Genomic DNA, 13359 nt, shown 5'->3' with positions numbered 1-13359 from the left:
TCACAGTAGCTCTACAACGGTGAAACCCAATCAAACCACCAGGATTGTGTAACGGAATGCTCATGCGAGATGAGACGGTGTCTGTCTGTCTTTGCCAGCTGCAGGGAGTGTCTTTGTGTAGGCAGCAGTGTGCAGCATGTTCCAGCCTCTCTTTTGGAGGTTCTACACAGGAATCCATTTAGAGGAGACATGGCTGCTAGTGTTCAGCATGCATGTTAGTCGGGAGGGTTGGCAGCTATCCTCATTGAATGGCTCCCTGTGGGATAGACCTCCGTCAGTTCAGCCTTAGCTGATTGAGGCAAGTCAAAGTGAGAGAACACATCCAGAGCCATCCGCATTCCTAGCCCTCACTCTGAATATAGCGATGGAAGGCAATGTTTTGGCTCCTCTTCATAGTAGCACCACTGGGAGATTGTCAATGACATTACCCTGTTTACTATGTAAATTATGGATAAAATCACTGTGATCCACAAAGAAAATGTCTAACTCGTGTTGTTGCAAAAAAGAAAAGAAAAAAAGGCTAATTTACTTAGCCTGTTTGCTGTATTTGATAAAGGCTATTTTGACATGGGAGTTGGGCAGGGGTAAATGTGGGGGGACACAAGCAGTATCTAGTATGTACTGGTAATCATTGTCACCTACTGAAGTACACAGTGCTTTAATATGTTACTCCTGATGTGTGCTGTGAGGAGGTGTGATACCTGGGGATCCCATGGCCATGACCCCCTTCCTCCTGTCACAAGAGATCATCTGGGCTTCAGCTTGATAAGATCCTAAATCCATAATGGCACCTACATTACCCAGCGCTAAAGGCTCCCAGTTCAAGGCTTTATTTTTTGTGATGCAGTTATCAAGATCAGTGGCTAAATAAAGGTAATGGGTTTCTCTGAGTTTCTATTGAAGACTTGTTTTCTTTCTGTTGATCTAGTATTTATAATACCTTTTGTATGTTTCCCTGTGTTAGGATTGGCAAATATTTTGTGGTCAATGTTTAACAGAGTAATAAGACAAACATTTCCGTACTATAATAATGAAACTGTTCTGTGCGTTTTCTTTGCAGGGAGGACTGAGGAACAGCAAGCATGAGTGTACACTGTCATCACAGGAGTACGTCCACGAGCTGCGCTCTGGCATCACTGAGGACAAGCTGCTCATCTGCCTGGAGTCCCTTCGTGTCTCTCTCACCAGTAACCCTGTCAGGTAAGGTCCTTACTCTCTTACTGACTTAATCCTCTTGATTCTTAGATGAAACTTAAGGGTTCCACAGTGCAAAGTGCCCTCAAATGAACCTCCATTCTGGCCAACCTGTTCCTATGGTTATGTTCTACCTGTCTACTACTGATGTTGACTCAATTCTCAGTACAGTTCTCCCAAAACGTTTCTCCAGACCTCATTCGCTTCATCTATGTCTGCGTTCACACAGGCAGCCCAATTTTGATATTTTTTCCACTAATTGGTCTTTTGACCAATCAGATCAGCTCTGAAAAATATCTGATGTGAAAAGATCTGATCTGATTGGTCAAAACACCAATTACTGGTCAAAAGATCAGAATTGGGCTGCCTGTGTGAACACAGAAGAAGTTGGAATCTGCTGGATACCTTCCATTGCTAATTGGATCTATGTCAGGAGATCTCTTAGGCCCTGATTCACACAGAGCGATGGGCTTGGTTGAACAAGAATAGCCCATAGCATTGCCCGTTAAAACAAGCATAGAGTGGAATCCCATAGCCTGTCATTCCATCACCACTCTATCCATTAGGCTCTAATAGATAGGAAGTCCACTTTTCCACATCAGAGCCAGCCATTCTGCCTCTGAGACCTTAATAAGCATGGCAGCCCTCACCCTAAGATCAACGAAGTTGTCTTTAATATCTCTCCCTTTCCCCCATCACCAAGAGTGGCTTTCACTGCCCACACCAACCTATTTTTAATCTGTTTTGATAATAGTTAATGTTAAGATAATTCCCCGCTTCTCTCTGTCCTGTGCCCGTTTCTAGCAAGCTTTGTTGGGCCCTTCATTCAACCATAATTAGGCCACGCAACTGCGTTGTGGGAGCCTTTTTCCACCCACAAAGTTCTCATCTTCCTTTCTTGTAGATAGGGATGTTGCAATTTAATTTGGTCCCAACAGCTCAGAGGAACCCTCAATGACAGCAGAACCCTTTCAATTATTCACCAAGCCCCACTGTCGAAAGAGATGTTTCTTAATGCGAATCAATGAACGGTGCATATAAAGTGGTCATCAGATGAGTGGCAGATCTTCTTTTATGCCCGACCCCCAGTCCTCTGAGATGGCCCGGCGGTAGCCCCAGAAGGCCATTTATTTGTTCCAGTAGATACAGCAGAGGCATTATCCTAGCATCCTAACAGCTCGGAAAACAAATAGGCTTTGGTGTGGTCTCACTAGAAAGATCATGCACACCCACAGAACAACACAACGTGCTCTGCACTCCTAAGCGATTAATAGATTTCTGCAGAAAATTCCCCCACCCATCTCTCTCTCTGTGGCTGAGTAACTGTGTAGCTAGAAACCACAGTTGGAAAAACAAGGTAAACAGCAAAACTTTGTTTTTCTCTTTCTTTGAAAAAACTACACCAAGGATGAAAATGTATGCAATCACTAACTGTAAGTCACTCTGGATAAGAGCGTCTGCTAAATGACTGAAATGTAAATGTAAATAAATACCCCGCCTCAAGGGAACCTCCCAAGTTCTTGCCTTCATTAAGCTAAAGACACCCTTTTATTGTTCGGCTTTATCTGATCACAGAAGAACTGTTCCCAGACCTACCTTTGTGCTGTTTACCCACTGTCTGCCTGCCCATTAATCAGAGGAAATTAGCGTAAATCATTTTTGTTTGAAAAGCCCACGTAACGCTCCCTTTGCACCTTGCCGAGCTGTAAAGTTCAGCACCACTAGCTATGAAAATCACACCACTCCTCCTAACACGGCAAAAGGCCAGTTAGTGCCAAGGGGACCAAGGGAGGCCAGGTTCGCCCTATGGATGTTTTCAAACCGGTGAACTCGTGACCACCCAGGGAGGGAGCGGCGCCCAGCGGCAGTGTCTAGGACGCCCACGGAAGGCCTAGCCAGGAGAAAGGCACCCTGGGGTGAGACAGGGGAGGGCTGGGGGAAACACAGCGCTGTTGGAAGCCCGCTCCTCTGCTCCTCTTCAGGCCTCTCATTGTTTTACTGAAAGGGAGGGGAGGAGGAGATAGAGTGGAAATGTTGGCCTCTTGGAGCATAGCGAAGGTTACTCACAATTAATTTGAATGCACTTAATTGTCACGGATCACAACACACAGGAAATCAAACTTTCCGGCCTGTGTTCTGATTGCACTATGTTAATGTAACCTTTTCTCTGCAATAGTCTGTGTGTTGGGAACAGCCATGCAAAACACAGCTGCGTAATGCACTTTATTTTTGAATTACGGTACCTACCACCTGTGGACTACGTAAGGGCAGGCTTTATTGCAAGTGCTCTTTCATGGTAGTTTAATCATTAATTTAACTTAAACAAAAGTAGACACCTATTATCTTGGATGAAATATCCTACGTCAAAAGTACTTTCTGGCCAGGGTAGAATGGCAAAAATAGTTGACACCTACAAAGTTACCACCCTGCAGTATTTTACTGCCAAAAAGTTATGTGGTTGCTCAAAGTTGTTGCTTTCAGTGACCTGACTACCAGCTCAATGACCTGACCACCAGCTCTGGCTATTTCTGACGCTCTAACTTGTTGTGAGTTCTTCAGTATAGGAAGGAACATTGCGTGCAGAGAAAATGCAAATCACCCTGCAGTTTTGCCACGGGCTCATTACTCACAAGTTCTCCAGTTCTTCTTCTCTCGTTTACCATGGAAGACAAACTGTATGCCTGTGTTTGAACAACAAATATGTTCCTATGAATTCATTTTAAATTCCTTTGGTATAACTGATAGCTTTAGTAAAAATATATTCCGTATCTATCAGATTGTAATTCTGTGGTAGCGGTATTCTATAGTTATTAAGGTACTCGTATACAAATGGCTGATATCTACTTTTGGCAATGTAGTTTAACACAGGGCACTATGGTGTTTTATCTGTATACCCATTTTGATTAACTGTAGAATTACTTGCAGCTCAACTCTCTCCACATTTGCTGATCACTCAGCCCAGTGTAACGTACAGGTAACTGCCAAAACAAAGGAAACACTTGAGTAAATGAGGGATACAAAGTATATTGAAAACAGGTGCTTCTACACAGATGTGGTTCCTGAGTTAATTGAGCAATTAAAATCCCATCTTGCTTAGGGTCATGTATAAAAATGCTGGGCAGGCCATTATTTTGGCTACCATGGCAATGCCCCCATTGGATGACAGTGCCCCCATCCACAGGGCATGAGTGGTCTCTGCAGGGTTTGATGAGCATAAAAACTATGTAAACCATATGCCATGGCCGTCTAAGTCACCAGATCTCAACCCAATTGAACACTTATGGGAGATTCTGGAGCGGCGCCTGAGGCAGGGTTTTCCACCACCCTCAACAAAACACCAAATCATGGAATTTCTTGTGGAAGAATGGTGTCGCATCCCTACAATAGTTCCAGACACTTGTAGAACCAATGCCAAGGTGCATTGAAAATGTTCTGGCTCAACGCCCTATTAAGATCATTTATGTTGGTGGTTCCTTTATTTTGGCAGTTGCCTGTATTTTCAGAGACCATGTGAAAAATGTATATTGTAGCGTGAGATAATAACACAGGGAGAAAGATCAATACAGCATAATTATTTGACCAGTACAAAATGTCCCCTAACCACCACACTTCCATAAGCGATCATAGATCATGAATGCTAAACGCGGCTGTCCAAAAACACTTTGGTGCTTTGTTTTCTTTCGGCTGTGTGTTTTAAGAATGAATAAGAAAGTTGCTATACTATTCAAACAAGAAACGAAAGACCAATAAGTGGGACTTAGAAATTCCTAAAACCATTGCTGTTTGTGGACAGCCAGGCACCCCCTCCCCAACCCAATTACCTCTACTTAACTCAGCAGAAGTGACAATCTTCAAGCTCTTTAATAGAGTTAGTATTTTTCTCGGAGAGACTGTGATGTAAGCAGCCCTCCAACATTCCCCGCAGGCCCCTCCCACCTCCAGGCTCACGGCTTCCTCAAGCAGCCATTTTCTCTATCCCCTCCCCAACCCACCTCTTTTGGCAAATAATTATGCTGTGACTAATTATTCATCTCACATTCTTTCCCCCTTTTTATTTTTTAGTTTGGACATTGACTTCTTAATTTAGACATATAACAACGCCAGCTCTCGCCACTTTCCAACGAGTCGTGTTTCATTAACTTTTAATCCGCTGACTTGAAGCGAGATGCCAACTCGTTGATAATCATGGCCTCTTATTTTCAAATGTATTATGGGGAGTTAATGTGTGGTGGTGTATCTAATGGCAGTTTTTTTGTTTGTTCACAGTTTTTTTTCTCTCTCTGGTGTTGCAGTGTGAGAGAAGTGCCACAGGGCTGGCATCAGAAGGAATTCAAAAAGCAAATACTTATTTCTGAACTTTTTTTCACACCCACTCATGCAGAAACTCGACAAGCTTTTGTAATTTACATTTATATTTTGCCGGCTCCGCTTCCTAATTCTAAGTTCACTACGTGGGGGTAATTGTCCTCTGGCAGGGTTAGAGCTCACCCCCTCTGAGCTACGTACCTCTACCTGTCCTGATGCTCCACCAATACAGTGGCTTGCGAAAGTATTCACCCCCCTTGGGATTTTTCCTATTTTGTTGCCTTACAACCTGGAATTAAAATAGATTTTTGGGGGGTTTGTATCATTTGATGTACACAACATGCCTATCACTTTGAAGATGCAAAATAATTTTTTTTGTGAAACAAACAAGAAATAAGACAAGAGAACTTGAGCGTGCATAACTATTCAATGTCAATACTTTGTAGAGCCACCTTTTGCAGCAATTACAGCTGCAAGTCTCTTGGGGTATGTCTCTATAAGCTTAGCACATCTATTCACTGGGATTTTTGCCCAATCTTCAAGGCAAAACTGCTCCAGCTCCTTCAAGTTGGATGGGTTCCGCTGGTGTACAGCAATCTTTAAGTCATACCACATATTCTCAATTGGATTGAGGTTTAAATGTTTCCCCTTAAACCACTCAAGTGTTGCTTTAGCAGTATGCTTAGGGTCATTGTCCTTCTGGAGGTGAACCTCCGTCCCAGTCTCAAATCTCCGGAAGACTGAAACAGGTTTCCCTCAAGAATTTTCCTGTATTAGGGCGCCATCCATCATTCCTTCAATTCTGACCAGTTTCCCAGTCCCTGCCATTGAAAAATGGTGTTCTCGGGGTGATGAGAGGTGTTGGGTTTGCGCCAGACATAGCGTTTCCCATTATGGCCAAAAAGCTCAATTTTAGTCTCATCTGACCAGAGTATCTTCTTCCATATGTTTGGGGAGTCTCCCACATGCCTTTTGGCGAACACCAAACGTGTTTGCTTATTTTTTTTTTTAAGCAATGGTTTTTTTCTGGCCACTCTTCCGTAAAGCCCAGCTCTGGGGCCTTTCAGAACAGGTGTATATATGCTGAGATCATGTGACACTTAGATTGCATACAGGTGGACTTTATTTAACTAGTTATGTGACTTCTGAAGGTAATTGGTTGCACCATATCTTATTTAGGAGCTTCATAGCAAAAGTGCACACACCACTTTTCCGTAATGTATTTTTGAGAATTCTTTGAAACAAGTTATTTGTTTCATTTCACTTCACCAATTTGGACTATTTTGTGTATGTCCATTACATGAAATCCAAATAAAAATCCATTTAAATTACAGGTTGTAATGCAACAAAATAGGAAAAACGCCAAGGGGGGTGAATACTTTTGCATGGCACTGTACCTTCCTAATAAAAGGAAGTAAGAGGATTCTTAGGTCCTACAAAGGGAACACACTGCTTCACACATTCAAAACCCTGGCTTTGGAGTTCCTCGTGCTAAGCCTTTAATATTAACGTCTGACTCCCTTCAAATCCCAGCAGTGACTTTCATATTGAATTTGCTCGACTTGCTCGACTCAGATCCCCCAGACAGATTTAGACCAAAATTGAACTTGGCTCCAGCTTTTCATTATGTGGGAAAATCTTCATAGCATGACAAACATTTTCTCTGGGGCAATTTGGGGGCTTTTGTGTGCAGGCAGCCGTGTATTGCTGCTGACGCTAGGAGTTTTCTCCTTCTCTAGGTCAGGGGTGGAGAGTCAAGATGGAGCATTGTAGTGATCTCTGTGTCTATCGGTCTCGCCAGCTTTAACCCGGCTTAATGCCTGTAGCCACGCGCTCTGGAGGCATAGCGCTTGTAATGGGCTTAATAGTAGCTTTGAAGTGGGGATGCTTCTTTACAGGAGGTAGCTCATCAGCCTCGAGTCGGATAGCCTTGAGTGACGGAAGATAACAAAATGACTGACTGAGAAAACAATTAAACACCCACCAAGTGACTGACTGTGGGAGATGGTTTTCAGAAAATTCACACTTCGTAAACAAAAACGACCTCCAAGAAATGTTGACGTCGGTAGTTGTTTGTTTGTTAGCGAAGCTGTGGTGTACATTTCTCTGCAATAACGGCTTTGTCGAAGGTCTTCGCTGAATCCCAAAAGCCAGCTTCCAAAAACTCTAGGAGGTTTCTTGACGTTTGGAAAAGAGGCATGTCTAACATTATAAATACTGAATGCTCTGCTTTTGATTTTAGAGGCCATCCGCTTTCTCAAAGAGCAGCTATATTCCCAACAGCCAGGCCTATTGACAAACCTTCCATAAAAAGTAGGCCTATCTACTGCCCAGCTACCATCAATATAATTACTACAGGTATAATCACAGTTATTGTATGTTACTGAATAATCAACCTGGTCTCATTAGAATAAAAATACTGACATTGAACCATTTTAGTTACATGTAACCTAAGTTGAAACATTATTTATTTGCCATTTACGGTGACATATTACTTATGTCACTATAATGACTTAACTGATGATATGTAAACCCACTAAAAAACTGTTGTGTGGATGATGGCTTATTGCAGCCAGGTTGACAGTCAGTGAAGATCTCTTAGTCTTTTGGATGTGAAGTGTCTCCTCAGGCTGAAAGGTTATGGGACATGAAATAACAAGTCAGCACTGTGCTGACGGATGTTTCTGCAGTGAATTTGGAGAGACAGAGGTGCCAGTCCAGTTTGCCAGAGATGCTTTATTAAAGCAGTGTTTTAAACTTTGTCGTTTCTGGGGCGGAAATGGCTGCCTATCTCTGTCAATCATCCATAATTGATCCTCTGTATTCACTTTGTGATTCTGGGCAGTGTTGTCTACAGCTAAATCAAACTCCACGGCGGTCCAAGAAAGTTGATATATGACTTTATAAAACGCAATGTCCTCAAAGGGTATTCAAGTATATTTTGCTTTCTCGTATTCCAGTGGCGTATTTGTCTGGAAATATGTTTCCCAAAGCCTTAAATCTTATGGCCAAATGTGCTATAAATAAGACAGAAAGCCATAATATTCATGTCGGCTAGCTTTACAATGGCCATGTTTCTCAGTCTATGATGGAGTCTTTGAAAATATCCAGTGAAGCGTATGGCTAAACTCTCCTACAAGGACAGAAGAGGACAAGATAGGCATATTGCAGACTTTTTGGATCAAGAGGCTTTTCCTTTCCCAGCTCCACTCTGGGACGTAATGGAAACTCATTGTTTGATTTTTACCATGACCATCAAACTATCAAACTTTGACTTCCTCCAGGAAGTAAGAAAATAAAGTTATCAAAACTTCACCTGTTGGTCCTGAAATAAATTGTGTCCATTACCATGGGTTTGAAGAAGTCAGTCGGGATTGTCTATGCTGTGGGACTTCACTCTCCAGACTCCAAATGTTATTATAAACCGGCCTGCACCCCCCTAGGCTACATCCAAGCCCCTTTTTTGCACTGGCTCTTGTCAAGGAGAAATACGTTTTGAAATGAGAAAATAATCTATGTATGGGCCCATGAGGCATGATTTAAATATTGCTCCGTGTTGTTTTTGTAGTTAACACAATTTATATATTAGACTCTCCCCCTTTTGTTTTCTGTTCCCTTTCTAATAATATCCAAAGTTGATGTTTTTCATTTTGTTCACCAAATTATCATAAATAGTAGAACACACATGCCTTTAAAAAATAAAAAAAACTTTACAATTGACAATGAACTATGCTCAAGAAACAATCTTCACATTAACACTTCATGTATATTCCAGTATGACATTCACACACTCAGAAAAGAGTGGGCTAACTAGGTTAAAACTCTCACGGCGCTGAATTCATTGCAGCCTTTTCCCCAGAAGCAGTAAAGGAGACCAAAGACCCAAATGTCCTCAGTGACTGAGGTTAACAGATGGTGTCATAAAATGAAATGGGCGTCCCTCTTAAAATATACCCAGAGGTAGCCATATCTACGGGAGCCCTGGAGTGAGGCATACATAATTGAGATTTGAATTCCATATTGATTTAGTTAGAAATTGTATTTTTGTGCAGGTACAGTTGTGAAGATGGGGAGCGGTATGTCTGTTTATAAAAAGATGTTCAGCATTTTTGACACATATCAACTGTACTAGTTGTTCAGGCTCTGATCTTGTCCCATCTTGATTACTGTCCAGTAATATGGTTAAGTGTAGCAAAGAAAGACCTAACAAAGCTGCAGCTGGCTCAAAACAGAGCAGCACACCTTGCCCTTATCTGCACACACACAACTAATATCAACAACATGCATTATAGTCTTTCATGGTTGAAGGTTGAGGAGAAATGTACTTCTCTTCTAGTCTTTTTAAGAAACATTTGTGTGTTGAAAATGCCTAACCACTTGTATATAATCTATTTGCATACACTTCAAACAGACATACATACCCCACCAGACACGCCACTATGGGTTTCTTCACTGTACCCAAACCAAAAGCAGATTTAATGCATTGCTCAGTTATGTATTCATGGGTTGCATGTTTCGTCATAATATTGTTTTGAACTACAATGCCATTCAAAAGGAGGCAAATCATTTGTAGTAAAACCTTTTGTCATCATTTTGATGTCGCCAGATTGACATTAGATGCAGTATAACGTTAGCTAGTTAACTAATATTGAAGGGAGGTCACCTGATTTTAGCTAGCCAACGTTAGCATTGCTAGCTATTTTTGACAGACGTTTCTAGCTAATGACAACATTACCATCTGTCTAAAGTAAATTTGACATTATAAAGTTGGCAAAGTTGTTTCCTACTAAACATTTGACTACTTTAGCAATGTCATCGTATTTCCAGGGACTACAGTGTAATTTACACTAAGCTGTCGTTAGCCACCGTCCAGAATGACTGGGCTTATTACGACTTTAGGGCACCAATATTGCGCCGCCAGTAGAGGGCGGCTTGAGAACATTCAGAACAATGGCATGACATGTCCGAGTGACGGAGGTGCAACCCATGAATAGAGCCATGTCATTGTGGAATGCTCTGCCACCAGAGATTACTCAGGCAAAAAGCTACTTTAACAGGCAGCTCAACCAGGCGGTTGAGCTAATTTTGACAACCAATTGTTAATGACATTTTGTTTGGCTTTTTTTTTAACTCAGCCAATGCCATTTAGTAAAATGATCATGTGGTTTCATAATCTGACTCCTGTATTTTTTTAAACACCAGGAAGTAAAAGTTCATTACTAATTGTGTATAAAATGGGAAATTACAAGACTTTCAAATGTTGTTGACCTCTAAAATATTAAGATGTTGTTTTATAATTTTAGAAACTCTTGAAAAATATGCTCTACCAGGCATTTGAGTTGCCCATTAAAGGAATGCTATTTAGTCAAAGCTAGCGATTATGGACAATGGAGATATATTTTTTTGTCTGTGCAAATAGAACATATTTTCATATTCATATCATTATTCACTGTCTGCCTGTTATCTTCAATATGTTTCAGAATATAATTCAGTACATGTCATTTTACAGGTATTATGAGCATATATGTAAACTGTAAACACATACATTTACATATATTTTAATATTCATATTTGACATTAAAATGTATCAAACTCTGTCAAGTTGGTTGTTGATCATTGCTAGACAGCCATTTTCAAGTCTTGCCATAGATTTCCAAGCCGATTTAAGCCAAAACTGTAACTAAGCTACTCAGGAACATTAAATGTCATCTTGGTAAGCAACTCCAGTGTATATGAGGCCTTGTGTTTTAGGTTATTGCCCTGCTGAAAGGTAAATTTGCCTCCCAGTGTCTGTTGGAAAGCAGCCTGAACCAGGTTTTCCTCTAGGATTTTTCCTGTGCTTAGCTCTATTACGTTACTTTTTATCCTAAAAAACTCCCTAGTCCGTGCCGATGATAGCATACCCACAACATGATGCAGCCACCACCATGCTTGAAAATATGAAGAATTGTACTCAGTGATGTGTTGTGTTGTATTTGCCCCAAACATAACACTTTGTATTCAGGACATAAAGTTTATTTCTTTGCCACATTTTTTGCAGTTTTACTTTAGTGCCTTAGGAGAAAACTGAGGATGGATCAACAACATTGTAGTTACTCCACAATATCAACCTAAATGACAGAGTGAGAAGAAGGAAGCCTGTGTACAGGGTTTCTATAGTGGTTTCTACAGTGGTTTCTACAGGGTTTCTATAGTGGTTTCTATAGTGGTTTCTATAGTGGTTTCAACAGGGTTTCTATAGTGGTATCTATAGTGGTTTCTTAAGTGGTTTCAACAGGGTTTCTACATGGTTTCTACAGGGTTTCAAAAGTTGTTTCTAGAGGGTTTCGACAGTGGTTTTTACAGGGTACGGGCACTCCCATTGTCACTGTGTTCAAAGAAAAGATAATTACTTTTATTGTCCTCTCTCCTACATATCTATCTGAATGGAGGGCAGGTGGGCCAGGCAAGGGATCCAATGTATGTCCCGTCATCAAAACGGATCTGCTAGAGAGGACAGAAGAGGCAGGGGAGTACAAGTGTACGACTTCATTAGAGAGGTGTGTGTGGTCGTGACAGCTGAGCACTTCAATCCACTCTAAAGGAAGAAACAACCACGTGAAAAGATTGGTGGTGCGTCTCAAATGGCACCCTTATCTCTGACACACAATTCCATCTCTGTGTTACCCTTCCCTCTTCATTCTTTCCATCATTGCCTATTGAGATCACAACTTTCTATATGAATCATATGCTTCTAGGTATTTCATATTGTGACCTTTCTCCTTCCTGGTTTGTGTTGTGTAATATGCCTGATGCCCAGAGGACAGAGGATATATACAGGAAGTCAAGGTCAGAGAGTGGAAAGGCCATTCATTAAGTCCTATTCACAAAGATGTATGTATTTTTACTCATTAATAAGCTACTCAACACTCTTTTCTTGCTATTGCAAAGGTCATAACCTTTCTGAGAACCAATTGCTTGAGGATACTGGTGTCTGCTTTATTTAAGCTATAACAGCGTCAGAAAGGATAAATGCTAATTTTATAATTCCTGAGAATGTGAACTAAATACCTTCCGTCTGACCAAAGAGCAAAATGTAGATGTTGCGTGCTAACTGCAGTCATTGGTATACAATATTTTCTTGTTACCACTATGACTGATTTGCATCTTAGTATTTATACCATATATAACTATCCAGATTAGAAACTTGTATGCAAATAAAATACAATACAATTGTTTTGGATTATATTCCAATGTTATATATGTGTGGGTGTTTGATATCATTCTCATTGGGCATGCTATTCTGGTTCTTTCAGTAAGTCATTGCATTGATTCGGAGGAAATGGCTATAGCCTTCAGAATGCAGAATCACAAGGCTGGGAGCCTCCCGGTGCTCAGTTTCAGGTTATAATGTCGAGAGCAATTTGTTGTTAAGAGCACAAGTTCTCAAGTGAAATGCAGCAGTGCTGAATAGGTCAGGAGTGGCAGAGTGGTACAGCGGTATGGCTTAGCCCGTAATCCAATATGAAAGATATTGCTCTCTCACACAGAGCTCTCAATGACACAATACTCCCCGATGCCAGTCCCAATGAAATAACACAACAAGAATGAACAATGTTGGGCCACTGGCTGAAATCAATGTGCATAAAAGGCATCACAAGACAGGCCAGCTGGTTGGTCAGACAGAAAGACTGAATGCGTGTCAGATTCCACAGAACAATTCCGGTCGGTCGGTTGCTGTGGCTTGTGCACACAAGCAAAGTATTCTCTCCAGCCAAATCTGCCTGTAGGAATATGATTAACACCACTCAGCAAACACATTCAACACCATATAGAGTGGGGAAAAAAAGTATTTAGTCAGCCACCAATTGTGCAAGTTCT

General features: G+C 41.2%; 1 protein-coding gene across 3 annotated transcripts in view; it reads left to right on the top strand.

Annotated features, from left to right (window-relative positions):
- LOC121540695 (protein diaphanous homolog 2) overlaps nt 1-13359 on the top strand; it is a 677119-nt gene that overhangs the window by 170853 nt on the left and 492907 nt on the right. For all 3 annotated transcript variants that reach the window (XM_041849734.2, XM_041849750.2, XM_041849742.2), the window contains exon 6: nt 1061-1200. In XM_041849734.2, the coding sequence (XP_041705668.1) occupies nt 1061-1200 (140 nt within the window). The remainder of the gene's footprint in view (nt 1-1060; nt 1201-13359) is intronic.

Source organism: Coregonus clupeaformis, chromosome 3, assembly GCF_020615455.1.
Source record: "Coregonus clupeaformis isolate EN_2021a chromosome 3, ASM2061545v1, whole genome shotgun sequence".
Classification (NCBI taxonomy): domain Eukaryota; kingdom Metazoa; phylum Chordata; class Actinopteri; order Salmoniformes; family Salmonidae; genus Coregonus; species Coregonus clupeaformis.
Note: the sequence above shows the minus strand (reverse complement) of the source record. Positions and strands in the feature narration are given on the sequence as shown.